This window comes from Amphiura filiformis, chromosome 16 (genome assembly GCF_039555335.1).
Source record: "Amphiura filiformis chromosome 16, Afil_fr2py, whole genome shotgun sequence".
In the NCBI taxonomy this organism is placed as follows: domain Eukaryota; kingdom Metazoa; phylum Echinodermata; class Ophiuroidea; order Amphilepidida; family Amphiuridae; genus Amphiura; species Amphiura filiformis.
The window spans coordinates 16,583,747-16,604,611 of NC_092643.1; the positions used below are offsets into that span (position 1 = coordinate 16,583,747).

Consider the following 20,865-nt stretch of genomic DNA (forward strand, 5'->3'; position numbering starts at 1 on the left):
TAGTTGAGCAATTTAAATCAATAAAAATTGACCAAATTTAGCTTGATTGTGGAACATTTGTTGCATGACTTACTTATTGCGGATGAAATCAGCACAACCTTCAGCCAGCATAGCCATGCTGAGTAGTCCAGCTTTCCTTTCATATGGGTTTTGACTTTGTAATGCAGGCTGGACTAGTTGTAATAATGGAGGTATCAGCTTCTCTGGAGGCAGATGTAAAGCCATCACATCAACAACCTGTCATAATTATGTAACAAAAGATACAAAAATAAAAATATTGCAAAACTATCTCTTGACTTGATTAAAGATTTTAGGTGAGCAACCAGCTGGGGCATTCTGAGGTGGCCAAAGCCTGGCATGTAATTGAAAATTTTGTCTGGGCAATTAGAGAGAAAAGGTTTTTTTAATGGACATTTTAATAGTCAGTCATAAAGTGATATTCTTTCCATCTTGATTTCTTACATGGGCTATTCCATTTGAAATCTGTACACCCTATGGAAGACATTACCTTAACCTCCCACACAAGGAGTAACATTTCAAATGGGGTCACCCATTAAGGGGGTACTACACCCCTGCCCAATTTTGTGCCTATTTTTGCATTTTTCTCAAAAATTATAGCGCATTGGTGACAAGTAAGATATGCATATTATAGGGGCAAGGACTACAACTACTGCACTGGGAATTTTATTTCAGCACAGACAACAGTTGTGGAGTTACAGTCAAAAATAAGGGGAAACCAATATTTGATCAATAAATCAATAACTACTTGCCTTGAGTTGCTGAATTTTCAGTGCAGTAGTGGTAGGCTTTGCCCCTATAATAAACATATCTTACCTGTCACCAATGCGCTATAATTTTTGAGAAAAATGCAAAAATAGGCACAAAATTGGACAGGGGTGTAGTACCCCCTTAAGGTACCCACATTTGAAATTCACAGTTCCTGTGTGGAAGATAAAGGTCATGTCTTCCATAGCAGGGTATGGATTTCAAATGGAACAGCCAAATTAAAGCAACCCAAGAAGGCAGAACAAGAATAGAATGGAAACAAGATAATTATTCAAAGTAATTCACAAACTTGAATGTGCCATCAACTTGAATAGCCAATATTTGGCTATTCAAGTTGAAATCCATACACTCCTGGAAGACATGACCTTAATGTTCCACACAGGGAGTGTAGATTTCAAATGGAATCACCCATTCAGCTAAATCCTATTAGAAATCCCCCAATGTGTGGAAGATGAAGGACATATATAGGGGTATATGGATTTCTATTTTTTCAGATTTTAGGGTTGGTCGAACTCGTAAAGGCAATACATATTTTTTTTGGCCTCACTACCAAACTCCATCTTCTTCTTCATCATCATCCTCTTCATCCTCACCTTCATGAGGTGATGACATGATTGGGAATAACACTCTCAGGATAGGACCGACTAACTTACCTGAGCAGCAAATGATGATGGTGTGTGTGACTCGGCTTCATCTTCTTCTTCATCCTCCTCCTCTTCTTCAAGGTGTGATGACATGATTGGGAATAACGCTCTCAGGTTAGGACCAACTAACTTACCTGAGCAGCAAATGATGATGGTGTGTGTGACTCGGCTTCATCTTCTTCATCATCCTCCTCTTCATCCTCATCTTCATGAGGTGATGACATGATTGGGAATAACACTCTCAGGATAGGACCGACTAACTTACCTGAGCAGCAAATGATGATGGTGTGTGTGACTCGGCTTCATCTTCTTCATCATCATCATCCTCATCTTCATGAGGTGATGACATGATTGGGAATAACACTCTCAGGATAGCACCAACTAACTTACCTGAGCAGCAAATGATGATGGTGTGTGTGACTCGGCTTCCATCTTCTTCTTCATCATCATCCTCTTCATCCTCACCTTCATGAGGTGATGACATGATGGGGAATAACACTCTCAAGATAGGACCAACTAACTTACCTGAGCAGCAAATGATGATGGTGTGTGTGACTCGGCTTCATCTTCTTCTTCATCATCCTCATCTTCATCCTCTTCATCCTCATCTTCATAGGGTGATGACATGATTGGGAATAACACTCTCAGGAGAGGACCAACTAACTTACATGAGCAGCAAATGATGATGGTGTGTGTGACTCGGCTTCATCTTCTTCATCATCATCATCATCCTCTTCATCCTCATCTTCATGGGGTGATGACATGATTGGGAATAACACTCTCAGGATAGGACCAACTAACTTACCTGAGCAGCAAATGATGATGGTGTGTGTGACTCGGCTTCATCTTCTTCATCATCCTCCTCTTCATCCTCATCTTCATGAGGTGATGACATGATTGGGAATAACACTCTCAGGATAGGACCGACTAACTTACCTGAGCAGCAAATGATGATGGTGTGTGTGACTCGGCTTCATCTTCTTCATCATCATCATCCTCATCTTCATGAGGTGATGACATGATTGGGAATAACACTCTCAGGATAGCACCAACTAACTTACCTGAGCAGCAAATGATGATGGTGTGTGTGACTCGGCTTCCATCTTCTTCTTCATCATCATCCTCTTCATCCTCACCTTCATGAGGTGATGACATGATGGGGAATAGCACTCTCAGGATAGGACCAACTAACTTACCTGGGCAGCAAATGATGATGGTGTGTGTGACTCGGCTTCATCTTCTTTATCATCATCCTCTTCATCCTCACCTTCATGAGGTGATGACATGATGGGGAATAACACTCTCAAGATAGGACCAACTAACTTACCTGAGCAGCAAATGATGATGGTGTGTGTGACTCGGATTCATCATCCTCATCATCATCCTCTTCATCCTCATCTTCATGGGGTGATGACATGATTGGGAATAGCACTCTCAGGATAGGACCAACTAACTTACCTGAGCAGCAAATGATGATGGTGTGTGTGACTCGGCTTCCATCTTCTTCTTCATCATCATCCTCTTCATCCTCACCTTCATGAGGCGATGACATGATGGGGAATAACACTCTCAGGATAGGACCAACTAACTTACCTGAGCAGCAAATGATGATGGTGTGTGTGACTCGGCTTCATCTTCTTCTTCATCATCATCCTCTTCATCCTCATCTTCATAGGGTGATGACATGATTGGGAATAACACTCTCAGGAGAGGACCAACTAACTTACATGAGCAGCAAATGATGATGGTGTGTTTGACTCGGCTTCATCTTCTTCATCATCATCATCCTCTTCATCCTCATCTTCATAGGGTGATGACATGATTGGGAATAACACTCTCAGGAGAGGACCAACTAACTTACCTGAGCAGCAAATGATGATGGTGTGTGTGACTCGGCTTCATCTTCTTCTTCATCATCCTCATCTTCATGGGGTGATGACATGATTGGGAATAACACTCTCAGGATAGGATCAACTAACTTACCTGAGCAGCAAATGATGATGGTGTGTGTGACTCGGATTCATCTTCTTCATCATCATCCTCTTCATCCTCATCTTCATGGGGTGATGACATGATTGGGAATAGCACTCTCAGGATAGGACCAACTAACTTACCTGAGCAGCAAATGATGATGGTGTGTGTGACTCGGCTTCATCTTCTTCTTCATCATCCTCATCTTCATCCTCATCTTCATGGGGTGATGACATGATTGGGAATAACACTCTCAGGATAGGACCAACTAACTTACCTGAGCAGCAAATGATGATGGTGTGTGTGACTCGGATTCATCTTCTTCATCATCATCCTCTTCATCCTCATCTTCATGGGGTGATGACATGATTGGGAATAGCACTCTCAGGATAGGACCAACTAACTTACCTGAGCAGCAAATGATGATGGTGTGCGGCTTCATCTTCTTCTTCATCATCCTCATCTTCATCCTCATCTTCATGGGGTGATGACATGATTGGGAATAACTCTCTCAGGATAGGACCAACTAACTTACCTGAGCAGCAAATGATGATGGTGTGTGTGACTCGGATTCATCTTCTTCATCATCATCATCCTCTTCATCCTCATCTTCATGAGGTGATGACATGATGGGGAATAACACTCTCAAGATAGGACCAACTAACTTACCTGAGCAGCAAATGATGATGGTGTGTGTGACTCGGCTTCATCTTCTTCTTCATCATCCTCATCTTCATCCTCTTCATCCTCATCTTCATAGGGTGATGACATGATTGGGAATAACACTCTCAGGAGAGGACCAACTAACTTACATGAGCAGCAAATGATGATGGTGTGTTTGACTCGGCTTCATCTTCTTCATCATCATCATCCTCTTCATCCTCATCTTCATAGGGTGATGACATGATTGGGAATAACACTCTCAGGAGAGGACCAACTAACTTACCTGAGCAGCAAATGATGATGGTGTGTGTGACTCGGCTTCATCTTCTTCTTCATCATCCTCATCTTCATGGGGTGATGACATGATTGGGAATAACACTCTCAGGATAGGATCAACTAACTTACCTGAGCAGCAAATGATGATGGTGTGTGTGACTCGGATTCATCTTCTTCATCATCATCCTCTTCATCCTCATCTTCATGGGGTGATGACATGATTGGGAATAGCACTCTCAGGATAGGACCAACTAACTTACCTGAGCAGCAAATGATGATGGTGTGTGTGACTCGGCTTCATCTTCTTCTTCATCATCCTCATCTTCATCCTCATCTTCATGGGGTGATGACATGATTGGGAATAACACTCTCAGGATAGGACCAACTAACTTACCTGAGCAGCAAATGATGATGGTGTGTGTGACTCGGATTCATCTTCTTCATCATCATCCTCTTCATCCTCATCTTCATGGGGTGATGACATGATTGGGAATAGCACTCTCAGGATAGGACCAACTAACTTACCTGAGCAGCAAATGATGATGGTGTGCGGCTTCATCTTCTTCTTCATCATCCTCATCTTCATCCTCATCTTCATGGGGTGATGACATGATTGGGAATAACTCTCTCAGGATAGGACCAACTAACTTACCTGAGCAGCAAATGATGATGGTGTGTGTGACTCGGATTCATCTTCTTCATCATCATCATCCTCTTCATCCTCATCTTCATGGGGTGATGACATGATTGGGAATAACACTCTCAGGATAGGACCATCTAACTTACCTGAGCAGCAAATGATGATGGTGTGTGTGACTCGGCTTCATCTTCTTCTTCATCATCCTCATCTTCATCCTCATCTTCATGGGGTGATGACATGATTGGGAATAGCACTCTCAGGATTGGACCAACTAACTTACCTGAGCAGCAAATGATGATGGTGTGTGTGACTCGGCTTCATCTTCATCATCATCATCCTCCTCTTCATCCTCATCTTCATGGGGTGATGACATGATTGGGAATAACACTCTCAGGATAGGACCAACTAACTTACCTGAGCAGCAAATGATGATGGTGTGTGTGACTCAGCTTCATCTTCTTCATCATCATCCTCCTCTTCATCCTCATCTTCATGGGGTGATGACATGATTGGGAATAACACTCTCAGGATAGGACCGACTAATTTGTGCTTCAAAATTGCCTGGAAGAAAATTTGAAAAATATTATTAGCTAATGCATAAAACTTGAGATATGGCATGGGAATATTATTGTGCATGAAGTGTTGTACACAGGACACCCAAAGGCTGAGGCCCATATGACACTACGCGCATAATTGAATGAGTTGTTGTTTAGTGCTTTATGGGGCCATAGTGGTCAGCGACAACCTGTAGAATGTGCTGAGGCTTGTGGATCAATGTCTAGGTGTTGTGTCTGTGCGCAAAAACTGTGCATCGCACTATAAATCGATCACTGCACTTTATCGTATTATTTAGATAGACCAGACCATACTTTTTAAGTAATTATATATCAAATAGACCACAGCTTATGATTCCAAGATTACAGTAAACTTTTCCCCTATTCAAATTACTTACCTTCTTTTTTAATCTTGTCAGTGAGCTGATGAATGAAAGTGCTTTGACCCTAGCATTATCTCCTAACCTGTCATTTCTAGCAACCTAAGAAGGCAGAACAAGAATAGAATAGAAACAAAACAATTATTCAAAGCAATTAGGATGAAAGTTTACAGGCATATATATGAAGAGCTTTGTTTCAAAACCCTTACATCATCACTTGCCCTATTTTGAGAACATATCAAAAATCATCAAAAAATCACTGATGTAAGAGGGTTTTCTACAAAAGCAGTTTTTGGCGGGATGCTCATCCTACCCAAGCATCCCACCCAAAACTGCTTTTGTTTGCAAACCCCTTACATCAGTGATTTTTTTGATGATTTTTTGATGTGTTCTCAAAATAGGGCAAGTGGATGTAAGGGGTTTTGAAACAAAGCTCTTCATATAGAGATATTGCTATTCAAGTTGAAATCCATACACCTCCTTTGGAAAACACAGCCTTAATCTCCTACACAGGGGATGTTGATTTCAAATGGAATCATCCAATCAGCTAACCCCATAAGAAATTCACACTCCCAAATGTTTTACTTACACACCCAATTCACTAAATCCAAGCTAAGTCCTTTACCCTATCATATATGTGTACATCCATATCAAAAGGATGCACTTGTCTGCTGCTACATGTGTCTCTTTTTACATAACAGGTACCAGGCTCGTCTCAAGTGCAGGTCACTTCAAATCATCCCCACGTCGTGGTTTAGGAATACATAGAACATTCTTAAACCAGCATGTGATTTGGGGATGATTTTAAGTGATCTTAACTTGAGATGAGTCTGGTATTTTATTCCTGGCTATTATGTAAAAAGGGACACATGTAGCAGCCGACAAGTGCATTTTTTGATATGGATGTACTCATATTCAAACCTATCATACTAGACTATTCCAGTTGAAATTCATACACCCACTATGGAAGACATGACCTTAAGGCCAGAGTAATGGAAGACACATTCGTTCACGCCCGAATTTGAGATTTCTTGATATTTATCAACACTAACATGTATTCTTTCACTTGAAACTGATAAAATACAACTTGCTAATATTTACTCGTATTTTTACTTGATTTGTTTCACTCTTTTCAACTCTAAAAAGTCACATGGCTCAAGACAGCTTAGTAAATTGGCGGAAATAATGAGTCAGAAATGCTTGAATCGAAATATTGTGATTACTGCAGGCGATTCGCGGCGTGACGCGACGCAACTCTGCGCGTATGTCCAACGCAGTCAAGGCGCATTCGGTATGTTGTTCACGCCAGCAAATGTGGTGTAAACAAAACAACAATTTGCAGTGAAAATGCCACTTGGATTTTTCAATTATTTTGAATTTTGGCGCACTGAAAGCAGAGATTATAGATTCATTGGTGCAAAAAGATGCATATTTAGACCATGCACCAGATACAGCTTTTGCAAGTGTGAAAGTCTTACCGTTTCAAAATTTAAGGACGTTTTGTGCATAATTTTGACATTTTTTTACTAAAACGTCGATTTCTCAGAGTTCACTTTTGACAATATTGTGCGATTTTTGTGACAAGATAACTCGAAAAATATGCAAGCAAAGGGTAAACTTTTTGCACTATCCTTTAGAGTACATCAAAGTCTAGGGAAGGTTTTTTCATTTTTTCAAAATATTTGTTTTAAACAAAAATATACACCATTATGTGCAATTTTAGCTTAATAGAGTGACAAAATGGCAAAAAAAGACTAATTTCAAAAATATAAAAAACCTTCCCTAAGTTCATGTCTCTTCTTCATGAAAAGCTAACTGAATTTTTTTTACTTCGAACGGATATTTTTCTAAGTTGTCACAAAAAATTGGGGTAAAAAGTGAATTTTTGTGATTTTTTCAAAAACTTGAGATTTTGGAACAAATCTGACGTCACCATGGGATTCCTTGACTCATTTCCTTTCCAAAAATGTATAGTTTTATATACTTTGGACATACAATTAAGAAATAATGATGCTCGAAAAGGTCCACGTTCTCTCCCATTACTCTGCCCTTAATCTCCTAATCCTGAGTACATTTTAAATGGAGGTCACCCATTCAAGTAACGATATTTGAAATTCACAGTCCCTGTTTGGAAGATTAAGGTCATGTCTTCCATAGGGGTTGTATGGATTTTAACTGGAATAGCCCAATTCTAGTGCATATATCTTACAGAAGAGTTGTGATGGGTTTTGGACTCATAATAGGCATAGGAATAAGCCCAATCGCCATTATACCTTCCGGTTTTTGAGAGCAGTTTTGGGACACTTTGACCTCTGACATATCAGGAAATTGCTGTAATTATTATTAATTAATTAATTATGTCATAATGTTATCATTAAAAATATTCAAATAATTGATTTATTCAATAACAATGTTTTTTGGGTTTGTTTTCATTCTTGTAAAACATTTTAGATTATATTTTGTACGCACAAAAACCAATTTGTCTAAATTTTGCCAATAGGTCAGAGGGCAAAGTGTCCCAAAACTGCAAAAAGTGTCCCACAATGCATTGCAAACTTCCAATGCCGATTAGGCTTATTACGATGCAGTGCAACTACATATATGTCATATTGATCTGCTATACCACAATTCTTCTTATTCACTTATTCCTACTTATTTGAGTAACAAACAATTTGGCTTGAAAGTGTCATACCTAAATCACACCAGGCCCAAGAAACTCCGGAGCTAGTTTGAGGACAGTACACATACCATATATGGATGTGGTTTTTAATAAATTATCGTACAAACCCGTGCTAGTCTCTTACACAGCCAGTTTGTGCCGGTCCTGACATAGAGTCTGGCCAGAGACTAGGCAAAACTCAGTTCTGTAATTGGCTCAACACGTCCATGACGTCTTGGATAATTTATGAACTAATAATTCATTATGAGTCACATTGTTGGTGTCCTCAACATCGGTATATGCCGAGTGTAAACTGCACAGAGTGTCTTATCTCATTGTATAGACCACTTGACATGTGACGTCATTGCCTGGCAGTATGCGCACACATTACTTTCCATTGTTCTTTGCCCTGCAGTGTGCGTGCGCATCGTAGTCTGCTCAGGGCATGTGTATTTTAAATCTCCCACCACATTTCTTAATAGTACAAGAAAGCCATTGAACAGTGAAGCGGTTCGTTCGGGCATATCGACAGACCAATCCCTCGCCTTTGTTGATAAACAATGATGTCAAGTGGTCTATAGGATCTCTGATCACACACATTGGTAGACCTTACCTGACAACAGAACTCCACACAAGGTTTGATGTGTGGTACTACTATTGACACTTCACATTCCACTAACTCATCTAGTAACTCCATAGCTTCGCACCCCTGATCTTCCTGCTCCTCCAACAATCGACCAATCACAACCAATACGCCAGGTATCATAGGACGAAACAATGCCTGAAAGACAAGAGTCATGGTATTTGATCAGTAATATTCTAAGATCTTCTGATAAGAAGATCATTAACTCCTAGGTATTTAAAGTTTGGGTAAATCCAGGGCAAAAGTGTGGATGATCAGCCCACAAAGTTGCAACCCTTAATAAATACCCACTATGCTCAGGTGGTGATTTGCAAAATCACAGTTCACGTATTGATCATTACCACAGCATTAAAGTTTGTTCGGCTTATATAAGGCGGAAAAAATAAGCCCCATAACACCATGTATTGATATAGAATGGCGTGCATGCAGTTTGGCGCATTGCTTATGCTAGCTGTGCGTTGCTGGGGTAAATTGTTCATCATGAAGGGACTTCATAGCAGTCTAATAGAAATGTGGATAAGAAGAAAGGAAACCAAAGCATTTTGGTAGAACTTACAATTTCATCAGATCCTATGTACTGAACAAAATCTGTCATGCACCTGTAATAAGGAAAGGAAAACAAAACAAACACAATTAGTTCAAATATGTTGCTGTCAGGTTTAGTTTATTTATGTGTGTGGGGGGGTTTGTGGAGGAGGGGGGGGGTGAGCATGTGTATATGAAATACAAATAACAAATTCACCAGTAATAATTGTAATGAATAAAAGACTTCTTGTATGTGCTGCAATCATGAATGCATGCCCTAGTGCAATGTGGGGTCTATTGCCATTTGATCTAATACCATTTCGTCTAATTCCCGTTTAGTCTATATTCAATTGGTCTATTACCAGAAAGGCTAATTGCCACTTAGTCTAATAATCACATAGTCTAATGTCTATCTAGTCTAATATTGTTTGGTCTAATAACTGGTATGTCTACTAACCATATAGTCTAATAACCATTTGGTCTAATATTTCTTCAATAATCGTTTGGTCTAATAACCATTTGGTCTAATACAATTCCGTCTATTTATTGATAAACTAAATGCTTTTAAGATTAAAATGGTTTGTAGACCAAATAGGTATTAGACCAAATGGCTATTAGACCTATTGGTTATAGACCAAATGAGTATTAGATTAAATGGTTGTTAGACTAAATGGTTTTAGACTTAATGGTTATTAGACTAAATGGTTATCGGACCAAATGGTTATCGGACCAAATGGTTATAGGACCAAATGATTATTGGACGTAGTGGATATAGACCTAATGGGTTTAGACGAAATGGATGTAGACGAAAAGGATATTAGACCAAATGGTATTAGACCAAATGGCAAATCCCCCAATGTGTATGCATTGCAAAACATGGTTATACATGAGTCACAAGAAATCAAGATGTGCATACAAAGGGTTAACCAATTGATATGATCGTGTCCACCCTTTACATTTGATGCCTACTGGGCTAATAGTAATATCACTCTCTGACAAAAACGGCATTGAATGGTATTAATGTTCTCTGTAGATCTTGACACATATTAGTAAACCCTATTGACTCACCTAATAGCATAATATGGAACTAATTTGCTTTGTGGATCTTGAAGCATGTTGGTGAATAAAGCAAACATCCCCCTATAGTGAGGCCTCAGATACTCTCCTGCTGAACTGGCAACAGAACTCAATACCTGTCCTGCGACCTGAAAGAAATTATTAAAAATAAGATGAGGAAATGTGGACAAGCAGGTTTGTAACCAGCCCCTGTTGATTTGATGGGGCAAAAAGTTTAGCAATCAAGATATTTGCCCGCTTTAAGGAAACACACTTCTGACATCTTCCTGGATACACCCTGCAGAATATAGTCTGAGACTCAATTAAAAAGACTAGTTTGTAGCCCCTGATTGGTTAGTAGCACATAAAAAAAGGAAGGTTGATTTATCTGCCTTCATCAGAGAAAAAGAATCACAGAAAATGGCAAAATATTACAGTGCTTTTTACAAGGCATAAAGCAACTTTTCTAGGCATTGCTGACATGGTGCTTTCAGGAAAGAAAGTTTCCAATTACTAAGACCGAACTTTTGAGACAATTTGACCAATGACTGAGTGGATCATGTTAGGCTATGCATGTTACACAGTTTTAATTTGCAACTTTTCAAAACGTACCAAACTTCAATCATTAATTTCTCTAATCATTTAGATTTGTTTTGACATAAATTTGGTATAATACTGTAGCTAAAACAAAATTCTCCTCATGTTCATCTTAGTTATTGCTTTTATTTGACTGTGAGTTATGACTATCCAATCAAGTGAGGACTTTCTTTTTAAGACATGTATATGTGACCGTCCACGGCGAATGAGCCGTAAATTCCTCCCCCGGTCAATTTTGTTTTATTTCGTGTTTAAAAAATAAACATCATAAACTTAAAAATGGTATATCATTTGACTTCAAAGGATATCCAGAAGCGGGGTTATGGTTTGATAAACTTTGCTCCTTCAACAAAATTATAGCTTTTTACGTTTTTACATGTGTCTCTTTTTCCACATTGCTGGCAATAAATATCAAACAATCATAATTGGCGGTCATTTCAAATCATCCCCAAGTCAACGAGGTTTAAGAAAGTTCTCTCATTGTTAATTGTTGGTTATGCATACCTGTACAAAATACAATGCCTGGTAACCCACCACTTGAACAGGATTTAGCAAAAGCAAACAAAGACCAGAGCTATTAAAAGTTCTATAGCCATCTAAGGTAGAAGCTTATTATCCACTTCAACAGTAGGATTATTGATTAGTTTTTGACTATTAAAATGAGTCGGATGTCGGGCCAGCTTAAGTTACAGATGAATATGACCTTCGTACACTTTTTACACCGTAACTCAGAATACAATTTAGGGAATTTACGGCTCATTTGTGCTGCCGGGTCACATATTTGTAACATACCTCTCTGTGTTGTACATTTTGACTTCTGCTGTTTTCTTGTAAGAATTCCAGCAGTTGAGGCCACGCGTTGTTGGTCAATTCATGCTTAGCAATACTCCCTACAAGCTGAGCCAATCCATTGCGAACACTCTTCCTGTCAAAATGACATAAGCAGATAAAAAGAATAAAACACATCTATGATCTGTCAATGTTTTACCTGTTTAAGATTTTATATTTTTACATGAATTATATTTGATATTTGAATAAACAGAGCTGGAATCCAGGCGAACTTACATATACACTAATCCGACGAGCCAAGTGATGGTCAGAATTCATTCCGCCATTACTGGGGGGCATCAGCATCAAACTGATGTTGGAATTAACTGCCCAATTGGGTGGAAAAGCCCTGCTTCAAAATCAATCTTATTATTGTATTTCATTAATATTATGTGCATTGGAACACAGTTTAAAATTCCCGCAAAGCCTGCATCATTTCGCATTTCAGGTTGGATGCCCCCATCAATGGCTGCCATTGAGGTGTAGGAAATGTGTGAAATCTGATTTGTCTACAATAAATTGAAATGCACAAAATCAGAGCCAGTGCGGATTGCTCTGGTTCCTCATGGCACAGTTGAATGACCTAGGATAAACTTGGTTTCCATGGTTCCATCCTCATTGATTCTGATATGTTTGCTCTCTCAATTTCTGTTATGTCAATTCACCCAATATATCTTTTCTATTTAAGATTTTGTTAAGTTCCTGTATTACAGAGAAGAGTTTCTCTGACATTTTTTAAAAAGATGGTTCATGGAATAGTACCTGTACTGTAGATGCAAAGCATAAGCATGTAACTGCTATGAATTGGCCTGGTGGTATAAGATGTTCAAGATACAGTACATAGTACATTTTCAGATCAGAAAGCTGTTGTTAATGTAACAAATTATGTCAGTGTGACAATATGTATAATCATCTGCCCAAGATGCCAATACAATAGCATGCACGAAGAATGGACATACGACTATTTCTACTGCTGAATCATTCAAATCAGAATAAATTGAACATCATTGGGGATGAGATGTTTATTGAAGAATGCAGTAGAAGAAGTACCCAAGTCCAAAAATGTAGCTCTTATTTTCAAAATAAAAGCAACAGATCAGAACATTTTCTCAATTTTGTTTGAAAATTTGGTGTCACTTTCATTTGAGCCGTACCATATTTGATCTGATTAGCACCCCAGGTTCTTAAGTCAGTAATTAGGTGTGTGTGTGAGGGGATGCTTATTAAAACAATGAAATGTAAGTAAATTTACATAGAGAATCATTCAAAATACAGTGTATCTATATCAAAATCAGGTTTATTCTTAGTGTAAGAGAGCACGAAATACTAATGGAATTAGAGTTAGGGTTAGGGTTAGGATTAGTGTTAGGATTTAGGGTTAGGGTAAGGGTTAGGGTTAGGATTAGAGTTGTGATTTGTTTGGTATTCTCTTACACGAAGGATACACCCAAAATCAATCATAATCCCAAGCCACAAGGTGTAAATGATAACTTTATTTATTTTAGACATGTGACCAATTTTATTGTTCAGACACATCAAAAAAGGGGATGCTTACACAGCTGCCACTTGAACATTTTTGTAGGGGGCATTAGAGGAGGGGTGCATAATTTAATAGGTTGAATACGGTACTGTTTCTACATGAAATTTGAAACGATTTAACAATTTACTACATAGAACTATTTCTGTACACATGGGTACTTGTTCAAATGTAGTCTTTAAGGATACGATACATGATTTACCTACAAGTGACTCATTTCGGAATGCTATCATGAATTATGAAGAAAAAAAAAGTTTCCCCAGGCTTCGTTGGGATTCGAACCAGCGATTCAAACTTCCTTTGATTACGGGTCTAGTGCTTTACCACTCGGCCACGGTGGCAGTTGAGCGGAAGAGTGTAGTGATAAAAGATAAATCTCATAATGCCATCTTCAGCCTTTTGTTTACTAAAAAAGATGCGTTTTGTAAAGATAGATTAGCCGTTTTATGCATAAATAGCACGAACGTTTGGGAAAGGTTTCAAACAAATAATAAAGACACTTATTTGATGATGAAATTGCGTAAGTCGGGAAATATCTGCGTCGCAATGTTTTGTTTTGGTTTTAGGAATTTGACCTTAAAATTTACGACTTCATGACATTATCATTTGAAATCAACAAAAGATATTTCAGCAGTGTATTGGCCTCATTCTTTCTCTAGAATGTTTTGCACATGCATGTGAAATAGCTTCAACAATGGTTTGCTGCATAATGGTAAAAACAGCCTCGACCTAAAAAAGGGCGAGAGGTACCATATTTACGGATTCAGGCTAAATTTAAAATTGATATAAAACCTTTGTTTTTTGATCGATTGCAAAAATAAATTTTTGTCATATAAAGAAATTGTGTCTGGTGTGAATTACACTACAGTTTTTATTCTTAGGGCTCTTTGACTTCTCCAAATAATTTTTGTAATGATAGAGTGAATCCCCTGGCCCTCCATAATTACGCACAAAAGATCGAGTCCCCTTAATTTGCAATTGATATTAGCTTACTCTGGTTCCTGAAGCACAACTGGTAGAAGAACTTCCTGTAAACTGTGAAATGAAAACAGAAAAGAATTAAAATCACAATAATTAAATCTCACACAAATCACAAGCGGTATATCAACAACTGATTTTGAATAGTAGGACTTGCTTGAACTTCAATTATTACCACAAATGTCACTTTTTCGCATAATTTGTTTCACTTCAATGCATTTTGTTGGGTTTCTTTTAGTCTGTAGATATAATTGATTACCATTGATAATTTAGCGGTAAGCGGCAGAAAGTATGAAACCAGCATTAAAGTTGTGTACAGAATTTGCGTCATCTGCTGGACAATCATTTAAGGTTGTCTGCAATCAATTTTGGTTGTCGTGGGCAACAGCTTATTTTGAAAACTGGAATTTTGTAATACACTTACTTGTGCTGTACTTGAGGATCAACTTTTGTCCACTGCTTAATGATACGTCTGCGAAGTAAGACTGCTGCTAACTGACGAATCTACAGAGATAAAAAGCACATCATAACTGGCATTTCATATATTACTTGTAATAACCACATCCAATTCTAGAAAAATACAGCACTAATTTTTTTGGATTCAAAAATATTATCCTGTACTTTGCCTAAATAGCTAAATCCTAATCCTTTGTGTGAATCAAAATTGATTGAATTGCAATTGTTGCAAGAATAAAAAAAAACATGCAATAACTCCATTGTCAAAATGTCCTACTTCAGTCTGAGTGGATCAGATCATGTCACATGATGTATGTGGGCTGTAAACTGCTGCCTTCATGTGTCAACTTTCTGGGTTGACGACTGAGAAACTTCTGTGTTAAAAAGTGATTCTGGTTGCATTTTAGATTATAGTTGCAGAGAGACTGTGCATTTGTGTCCAAATTCTTGACTGAGTTTGTTATATAACACATATTTTTAACACTTCAGATCGTGATCTTGTCACAGTGGCATGGTACACGTACAGGTCGGTTATGCTATGGTGCACAACCAAAGTAGCACAAGAATATTTTCATAACTCCGAGGCCGAACGTTAAATTTTTCAGTCATCACTATAAGCATGTGTAGACTTCTGATGAACTTAGTCTATAGTTTGGTCAGTTTGTAATCGGCGGGCCTTATAACATTGCGGATTAATATTTATATATTTTATTTCGAGAATTGTCTTGTGACATCTCGCCAGAAGCATCACACATTATTCATTCAAGTCCTATACCTTGTCTATTTTCTTTAACAAGTACAGCAGAGACCAGATAGGTCAACTATATATTACTCTTTAACATGGATTACTTCTCGGCGTAGTTGTAAAAGCCTAACAATTCCTGCCGATTACGAGCTGATCAAACTGTATGTGGGCTGACCCCTTGTAGGAATTGGGTTGCCAACCAGGCCAACCGTGCACTTATAATCTCACTGGGAGATTCACTTACCTGGGGGTTTGTTGATGTCAGTAGAATATTACACAAACTTGGCACTATGCTGGGATCCTTGAAGGCCTCTTTCAACTCGTGAGTACCCTGAAACATACAAAAAAATAGTGCTTAACAAAAACTGCAACAAACCATGCTTATCATTTACACCGAAGTTCCCAAGTACTTAAACAGAGAACAAAACTTATCTCATTCACTCCAAGAAGATCTGACAAAGCTAGAAAAGTGGCAATATGACTGGCTCATGTCATTTAACTCCAGCCAATGTGTCACAACAGAGAAGATGTAAGAAAGAGGAGGTTGATCCAGCTATCTTAAATATGTGTGAGACCGCTCATTCCAAGTAAATGATGAATCACCCTATTTACAGCCTTACAAGAATACCACTTATGGGGTTTGAACCCGTGATGGGTGTGATACACAAGTTGCAACTCTGTCATCTAGTCAGATTTCAGATAAAATATAACTGAAGTTCCATGGCAAGTTATACTTTTTGTCACTTGTTTTCACTTTCAGCCTCTATTATTTATGATAGAGAATGTTTTCAATTATCAGAATACCTTTATTAGGTTTGCAGGAAATTACAGGAAAATACATTTAAAAAAAAATAGAAATGATCAACAATCATCACCTCTTCAAACAATCCTAAAAATTTCTTCTTTAGAAATTTATATTTACAAAAAAGGGAGGATTTTGGGAGAAATTTTACAACACTTGATTTCTTTCTTGTACTATCCACAACCACATGTGGATTCCACATGTGGTATCCCATCCAAGCAACAGGTCCTTAACACACACGTTTCATACTTTTCAACAAATTGTCTATAGAAACATTGGAAATATTATATTTCCAATTCTGGAGTGCAAATCGGTCAACCATGGGTGGTCACACACATAACATCATAGGATATTTCAAGTGGATGTCTAACTACTTGAGAATAAAGGACTATGAATAGATGCGACGCCCGACAGGATTACCTGCGGGAGTATCTTAAGTATATAATTCCATTAACCCTCCTCATCCTTACATCGTCTCTGGTCACAATGACAAAAGGTACCAGAAAACCACCTAAGCACATCTTAAGTTTCTGTGGTGAGCAGCTACAATCTGTTGATTCACACCATTACATGGGGTAGGGGTGTAAATTAAGGAAGTACTACACCCATTGCATTTTTTTGTTTTTGTTTTTTTTACATTTTGTGAAGAAATGAGAAAAAAAATTGGACAAAGTGGTACATGCAAAATGAAGGGGCAAATCTTCTTGTTCTATTGGTGACATCGGTATCAATGTAGTTTACATGCTTTTATAGGTTGAAGTCAAAAAGTGGTACATCACTGATGATAACCGATGCCACCAATATAACAAGGGATTTGCCCCTTAATTTTTCATTTTTCATAGCACTTTGTCCAATTTTTTCTCATTTCTTCAGTACCCCCTTAACGGCTATTTGTCTATCTGTTTTTAAAACGGACAACAATCCAGTCATTTAACCGTGTAGTGTAAATGTAGTATGTTTTTAAAAAAAAGGTTTTTATTACTTTATCTATTGCATCTGCTTTGAATTTGCACACAATAGTTACGCATTTGATGCTAGAGTATGTTGCTTACATGTATATTGTTTTCTTTCGGTCAGCTAAAATTGTAATTCAACTAAATTTTGGACTGTTCAAAATAGGCAATCTTTACACAAAAGATACAACTGACTCATCAAAATAAATTTCATCTAAATTTTAACATGAACAGAATAATATCTGTTGCAAAATATTGCAACGCTGACCGACAAAAAAATGATAGCAACATCCTCTAGCATCGAATGCTTTTAACTATTTTGTGCAAATGCTAAGCTAGAGTTCTCAAGTAAAATATAGACCTTTAAAAAGTTAACGGCCTGTCTGGCCGGCAACTAGAGTGCTAGTCAGGAAAGTTACCGGCCCGGCCCAAAAGTTACAGGCCAATGGCCGGCCCTATTTCGAACGCTGGATGAGACCGAGCATTTTGTTTGCCTTAGCTGTTTGATTTATGTGCTTTGTCCATGTGAGGTCGTTTGAGAGTTCAACACCTAAATAAGGGTGCTGGTTCACTTCCTGAACTAGCGGCGAGTCACCCATGAAATATTGATGATTCAAGGGGGTTTAATTATGGGTTTAAATTGCTTTTATTATCTGCCATGTGCATGATGTGGCTTCCCAAGTTCCGAGTCGCAGAGAGGGAATCTATGTCATCTTGGAGGGTGTTACAGTCATTAACAGAGTCCTTCAGGAGTGTTGGCCTGCTTGGCCAGTATTCGAACAAGAACAAGAATGTGAGTTCCAGAGTTCTAGAGCTAGGATTTTATACCTGGTCAAGCACCCTCAGTCCCTCACATACCCGAATGTAGTGAGGGTGCTTGACAACATATTTATGTAGGTGTCCTTGAGCTAGCGGTTCTTTTAAATTTCTATGTAAATTTGTATTGCCGGTTTAGGCCATTTGGCTGACTAGTAAAATGTGTTAACTGAGCAGGTTTCCCTCTCATACCTACAGATATATGTTAACATTGGATTTCATTTCTTGTTTATTGTTCACTGTATGGAAAAGCCTCTTCTGTTGTATCTTGTATTGGTTGTATTTCCCACGCATAGGATTTTAAGGCTTTGACATTTAAACGTGGGTGACGAATTCTGCTCCTCGTCGACGACAAGATAAATTATCGATATCATTTTCATACCCTGGGACTTATTTTACCTCAGCCATTTGAAGTTAAAAATATTAAAATATTATTCATAGCATCATTCATCCTGTGATAACAAATAGAATTACGTTACCTGTTGAATAACAGCACTGTCGGGCACCAACAACTTGTGCAAAATTTCTTCCAAGGGGGCTGCCATTTTGAACTTTTACAAGACACTTGAAATGAAAATCCTTCCGAGTTCCAGCACCAATGACGACCGGTGATCGTGCATACTGCGGGAAACTCAAGGACCCGCTCAAGGATTCATGGACTGAGGTTTTTTTTCGTTTTGTTTTGCTTGAGGTCAATCAATCAATCAATCAATCAATCAATCAATCAATCAATCAATCAATCAATCAATCAATCAATCGATCAATCAATTAGTGACAATTACTGGTAATCATAGCTGTGAGCTAATCATACTTGTCAATCAACAAACCACTGCAATCAATCAAAGTACTTTGAATCAATCAATCAATCAATCAAAGAATCCAAACAATCAATCATATTATCAATAAATAAATAAATAGGAATAAATAAATAAATAAATAAATAAATAAATAAATAAATAAATAAATAAATAAATAAATAAATAAATAAATAAATAAATAAATAAATAAATAAATAGGCTAAATAAATAAATAAATAAATAAATCATAATTATTATCAATCAACATACCATCCAATCAATCATATTATCAATCAACATTTTTTTTCGTTTCGTTTTGCTTGAGGTCAATCAATCTATCAACCAACCAACCAATCAACCAATCAATCATATTATCAATCAACAAACCACCCACTCAATCAATCAATCATATTGAAATGCCCAGAGCCTACGGGTGTCTCCCTATCTTTTTCAGGCTTTACCTTTTTCTTGTGTATGAAACTTTCATCAAATGTAATGACTTGGGCGATGCAATTTTGCATCGCCATCGACTGACGAACGGACATTGACCCAGGAGAGTTTGTTGACTTGTTTACTTGCTGTATTTGCACAAGGCGCACATTCCTGATTGTTTGCGTATTTTCGGACTTTCATAAATGAAACCCAAATTATTCCTTTTGTTAATTAATTGACGCTAATTGCATATTAATTGTCCCATTACTTCTCTTCCTCGTCATTGTGGATGCGTCTGCATTTGTGGTATGCATTATGCAGCGGAAGGTAGACGCATTTCTGCAATGGGGACGGAGAGATGCGGCGACTATGTCGACGCACTTTTGCGTCGCCCTTTTACGTCGCCGTTCCCTGATTGGTTGGTGCTGTTGCTGGGTCGACTGGCATGTGAGAGGAGCGTGCCATGAGCGTGCGCGTGGGCCAGTCATCCGATGCACCTTCACTTATGATTTGGAGCTTGTTGAGTTAACACGTACATTTGTTTCTGTGCAAAGACGGCTTGACCATTTGTTTAGAGACATGACTTTCAATATAAGCGGCAGTCTCTGTATGGTTAGGATTCGTGTTTTATTAATAAATCGTGTTATTTTGTGATTGTACTTCCATTGTCGTTTTGCTCCATGTTTTACGTTCTCTGAGTTATTTATCAGGAAATCACGCATCATCCATATACCACACCCTGAGTAAATCATTACAATATTATCAATCAACAAATCACCCAATCAACCAAATGAATCAATCAATCAACCAATCAACCCTCGATCAACAAACCACCCAACCAATCAATCAATGCAATCAATTAATGCAATCAATCAATCAATCAATTTGTTTGTTTTTTATGTTTTAGGCCTACTTCCGAAAAAAAGAATAGGCCTAAATCCCCCGCAATATTTTGCCAGGGGAATGGTTCGACTTTCGAGTCAATCCCCCCTTGACGCCTGTATATATGTTTCTGACAAAATTAACCTCATATTTTAGCCTCAGTCGTCAACATTTGGGGGATGATTGTATGGATCATCCCCAAGCAAAATACCCCCCGAAAAAAAAAAATAAAGAAAAAAGAAAAA

General features: G+C 38.0%; 1 protein-coding gene across 1 annotated transcript in view; it reads right to left on the bottom strand.

Moving 5' to 3' along the window:
* The window catches only part of LOC140135645 (importin-4-like), a 52,861-nt gene extending 33,801 nt beyond the window's left edge, over nucleotides 1-19,060 (bottom strand). The window contains exons 1-11 of the mRNA XM_072157219.1: nucleotides 18,989-19,060; nucleotides 16,183-16,269; nucleotides 15,162-15,241; nucleotides 14,753-14,794; nucleotides 12,187-12,319; nucleotides 10,810-10,946; nucleotides 9,773-9,815; nucleotides 9,187-9,354; nucleotides 5,933-6,016; nucleotides 5,395-5,541; nucleotides 74-237 (exon numbers count right to left, since the gene is read on the bottom strand). Of these exons, the coding sequence (XP_072013320.1) occupies nucleotides 74-237; nucleotides 5,395-5,541; nucleotides 5,933-6,016; nucleotides 9,187-9,354; nucleotides 9,773-9,815; nucleotides 10,810-10,946; nucleotides 12,187-12,319; nucleotides 14,753-14,794; nucleotides 15,162-15,241; nucleotides 16,183-16,269; nucleotides 18,989-19,054 (1,151 nt within the window). The 5' untranslated portion in view covers nucleotides 19,055-19,060. The remainder of the gene's footprint in view (nucleotides 1-73; nucleotides 238-5,394; nucleotides 5,542-5,932; nucleotides 6,017-9,186; nucleotides 9,355-9,772; nucleotides 9,816-10,809; nucleotides 10,947-12,186; nucleotides 12,320-14,752; nucleotides 14,795-15,161; nucleotides 15,242-16,182; nucleotides 16,270-18,988) is intronic.
* Between the last annotated feature and the right edge of the window lie 1,805 nt (nucleotides 19,061-20,865).